The following is a 5,000-nucleotide window of genomic DNA, read 5'->3' on the forward strand; positions in this document are numbered from 1 at the left end:
AAGTGGTCGCAGTTGTGTTGACCAATCTGAGGATATTGACAGTCCTCGATGGTTGATTCACTGCCCATGCAGTTGACATCGTCCAGCCAAATGGTGCCGGTCCCAGGACCAAAATTGCCATTAATAGTTGCAACTCCGACACTGAATAACAACAACAACAACAACAATAATTACATCAATTATGCTGGTTATATTAGTTAAAGGTGATAAGTTTTGAAACTGTTATTGTGTGATACAAAATTCTTAGCAGCATTTCGTCTGTCTAAACATCCTGAGTTCAAATTCCGCTGAAGTTGACTTTACCAGTCGTCCTTTTGGGAGTCAATTGAATAAATACCTGTTTAATATTGGGATTGATGTAATTAGCGAAATCTCTCACCCAGAATTTCAAATCTTGTGCCTATTGTAGAAAGAAGTATTATTATTATTATTATTATTATTATTGAGTGAGAGAGCAGTGCATGCCATCAAAGTGACACTGGGGTACAAATATACGAAGCCCATTATACCCATCATGACTACCCGTCTGATAAGGGTACACCAGGCACATGCATCACAACCATATGTACGCGACATGGTGATCTCATATCAAAATTAACAGCGTATGACCTCGCAGGTGGAGCCCAGTTAGAATTTTCTTCAGGTCGAGTAGCCCATCCAGCTCAAAAAGTCCCTGAATAAGGTTTGTTTAAGGATGTTGAGCAAAACACCCATGTTTCCAAAGGTGAATTATTCAAACCCCAAAGAATTCCTCTCAACACATGGCTATGATGCTCCCCCACTACTTCTGCTCATGATCAGAGATGCACATACCGTCAGCCACAAAGGAACATGCTTAACTGGTTAAGGTCAAACAACTGACAAGCAAATCTGTGGTATTGAGCAGAATATTTGCTGTGGCCCATCTTTTATACCAAGACAAAACAATATACATGATAGCACCTCCAATCAGTTAAGAAAAGAAGCCATGAGAGCCACTGCCTGGTACTGCATCAGGGCATTTATTATTAATATTATTATTATTGCTATTATTATTGCTAAAAGCAACAGTAACATCCACCCTTAGGGGTCAGCCACATTTAAGTGGCAAATATACTTCACATTATTATTATTATTATTATTATTATTATTATTATAAAAGCTGTGAGCTGGCAAATATTTCACCCATCACTATGTTCTGAGTTCAAATTCCACCAAGGTCGACTCCATTGCTCATCCTTTTGGGGTTGATAAATTAAGTACCAGTCAGGCATTGAGGTCGATGTGATTAACTATCCCCCTCCCCTCAAATTCCAGGCCTTGTGCCTTTTGTAGAAAGGATTATTATTATTATTATTATTATTATTATTATTATTATTATTATTATTGCGTGAAAGACACTGAGGTATAAATATATAAAGCCCGATATATCCATCGTGATTACTTGTCTGATAGGGGTTCACCAGGTACATGCATCACAAACATATGCGCAGTAACATGATGACCTCATATGAAGATAAACAGCACATGACCTCGCAGATGGGGCCCAGTAAAAATTTTCTTCAGGTCAAGTAGCCCATCCTGCTCAAAAGGTCTCTGAATAAGGGTTATTTAATGATGAATGAAACACCTATGTTTCCAAAGGTGAATTATCCAAACCCCAAAGAATCCCTCTCAACACATGGCTATGATGCTCCCCCACTACTCCTGCTCATGATCAGAGATGTACATATCGTCAGCCGCTAAGAGACAAGCTCAGCCGGTTAATGCCAAGCAAATCTGTGGTTATTTAGTAGGATGTTTGTTGTAGTCTATCTTTACAATAAGACAAAACAATGTACTTGATAACACTTACAATCAGTTAAGATCAGAAGCCATGTGAGTCACTGTCTGATACTGCATCAGAGCTTTATTGTTACTATCATTATTATTATTTTATGTGTGACTTTTGCTTTGCATTTGTACAAGTTGGCTCCAAGTCTCACCCAGAGACCTCAAGAGACAACAAGTTAGAAGTTCATGTAGGTGTTATGCCTAGGGTACCATATATTTGGATTTGTACATAGTGTTGTTCTAGAGAATGTTTAAGAAACCATAAGACAATTATGTGTTTGCTTTAAAATTTGAGATCACATAGACAGTATTTTACGTAGGATATGGGCAGTTCCCATGAGCACTATCTTTTGAACTTCAGCCATTTTGGGGTTTCCTGGTATCTGAGCTAGGTAGTAATCAGCCCATTTCGCTGTCATTCTCAGGGCACCTATGACAATAGGTATTGTTTTCGTCTTCAGATTCCACATTTTGCTAATTTCTATTTCAAGATCTTTATATTTGCTCAGTTTTTGGTAGGTCTTGACAGATACGTTTATATCGATTGGGACACTCATATCAATGAGGAGGCATGATTATTATTATTACTATTATTATTATTATTACTGTAATTATTATTATTATTGAGTGAGAGAGCAGTGCATGCCATCAAAGTGACACTGGGGTAAAATATACGAAGCCCATTATACCCATCATGACTACCCGTCTGATAAGGGTACACCAAGCACTTGCATCGCAACCATATGTGCGCGACATGGTGATCTCATATCAAGATAAACAGTGCATGACCTTGCATCTGGGACCCTGTAGGAATTTTCTTCAGGTCGAGTAGCCCATCCTGCTTTATTATTATTATTATTATTATTATTATTGTTCAGTAGTTTTATTTTTATAACGTGCTTTCACTTCACTACCGAGCGCAGCTCTGTGCACCTTGGGTATGTGCTGTGGTTTACTGTGATGCTCTTATGGTTACTGTATTGAAAGTGTTTTGCGTAGGATGTGTGCAGTGCCCAGTAGTGCAATTTTCTCTATGTTATATATATTTGTAAGTCCTGGTGTTTTTGTTATGTATTTGTCTGAATATTTTTTTATTATACCTAAGGCACCTACTATGATAGGAATTGTTTCTGTTTTTAGATTCCACATTCGAGTTACCTCTATTTCCAGGTCTTTGTATTTTGAAAGTTTTTCCATTTCTTTTAGGGAAACATTGTCATCTGCTGGTATTGATACATCAATTAGAAAGCATTTTTTTTCTTCATGATCTTTGACAACTATATCTGGTCTATTGGCCTTAATTTCTCTATCTGTGTGTATTGGCATATCCCAGAGTATGGTTGCTTTCTCGTTTTCTGTGACCTTTTCTGGCATGTGTTTATACCATCTTTTTTCTGTTGTTATTCCATAGTGTTGGCATAGCTTCCAGTGTATATAGGTCCCAACTCTGTCATGTCTGTGAATATATTCCTTCTTAGCCAGGACTGGGCAGCCAGAGATAATATGATTTATTGTTTCTTGTCATTATTATTATTAGTATTATTAAAGGTACCATACAAGCAGAATTGTTAGCACACCAGACAAAATGATTAGAGGCATTTCATTTGTCATTACGTTTTGAGTTAAAATTCCACCACAATCGACTTTGTCTTTCATCCTTTCAGGGTGGGGGGGAGGTCGATAAATTAAGTACCAGTTATGCACTGGGATTGATGCAATCAACTAATCTACACCCACTGTTATATGGACTGTTGGATATGTCATTCGTTTGACGTTCCGTGTGTCATGTGGTTCGTCTGAGTTCATTGTTTCATTGTTGTTGTCTTGTGTGACTGTCGGAGAAAAATGTCATTGATAGATATATATGGCGGACATGACTTTTGTTTATTCATAACGAACATTGGGTGAGTGCGTTCTTTGTATGTAATTGAATAATAAATGTAATAATTAAATTGTACAACTCGTTGTGTTATCTCTTCGAGTCTTCCGAGGGAAATACAACACCCACTACACTCTTGGAGTGGCTGATGTTAGGCAGGGCATCCAGCTGTAGAAACCATGCCAAATCAGATTGGAACTTGGTGCAGCCCTCCAGCTTACCAGTTTTAAGTCAAACCGTCCAACCCATGCCAGCATGGAAAGTGGACATAAAATGATGATGAAGATGATGATGATTATCACCACTTGAAACTCTCATGAATCCTCTCGTGACAGGGTGAACTCCACAGGAGCTGGCTTAGGGTGAATGCCATACATGAACAACAACCATCTTGTTCTTGGTCCATTCCTAGGCCTCCTGCCAGACAGCTTCATTTGAAACTCCGTTTTGCAGTTCTTACCTGCAGCATTCTAATTACGTCCATAGAACTGGAGCTGTGACCCTTCCATGTGGGGAAGTAGCATTTTGACCTGAAGAGACTAAACAAAAGAAAATGAAAAACCAACAAGGGCCGTAACCATAAAAAAAATAATAATAAAAAAACAGGGATGAGACAATCCTCAGACTTACTTGTATCCCATCATCCTACAGATGACTGCAGCATCTCGGTCATCCCATTCATCATCACAAACTGTACCCCAAACATTGTTGATTCTCAATTCTACGCGGCCTTCATTGAGGTGTGAGCTCCCAGCTAACCTCACGTTGTGGTCAATTACTGAATTGAGAAAACACACATGAGGATATATTGGTTTTATATATATATATTTGTAAACAAAATTAAGGGATCAGCAACAGGTTGCTTCACCACATACCGAAGTTCAGAAATAATGGTGCTTACATACCAAAGGGCTTGGTAAAAATTATTTATTATTAATAAATTGATAAATTGATAATCCTTTACCCTTTTTAATTGTAATAATTATATATATATATATATATTTGTAAACAAAATTAAGGGATCAGCAACAGGTTGCTTCACCACATACTGAAGTTCAGAAATAATGGTGCTTACATACCAAAGGGCTTGGTAAAAATTATTAATTATTAATTTATTGATAAATTGATAATCCTTTACCCTTTTTAATTGTAATAATTACATATATATATATATATATATATATATATATATATATATATATATATTTGTAAACAAAATTAAGGGATCAGCAACAGGTTGCTTCACCACATACCGAAGTTCAGAAATAATGGTGCTTACATACCAAAGGGCTTGGTAAAAATCATTTAT

At 37.1% G+C, this 5,000-nt stretch overlaps 1 protein-coding gene across 1 annotated transcript in view; it reads right to left on the reverse strand.

The window, feature by feature from the left end:
* The window catches only part of LOC106879666 (scavenger receptor cysteine-rich domain-containing protein DMBT1), a 40,464-nt gene that overhangs the window by 20,718 nt on the left and 14,746 nt on the right, over positions 1-5,000 (reverse strand). The window contains exons 11-12 of the mRNA XM_089345666.1: positions 4,322-4,469; positions 1-141 (exon numbers count right to left, since the gene is read on the reverse strand). The exon at positions 1-141 is cut by the window's left edge and continues 29 nt beyond it. Of these exons, the coding sequence (XP_089201792.1) occupies positions 1-141; positions 4,322-4,469 (289 nt within the window). The remainder of the gene's footprint in view (positions 142-4,321; positions 4,470-5,000) is intronic.

This window comes from Octopus bimaculoides, chromosome 29, assembly GCF_046866305.1.
Source record: "Octopus bimaculoides isolate indiv1 chromosome 29, ASM4686630v1, whole genome shotgun sequence".
Classification (NCBI taxonomy): Eukaryota; Metazoa; Mollusca; class Cephalopoda; order Octopoda; family Octopodidae; genus Octopus; species Octopus bimaculoides.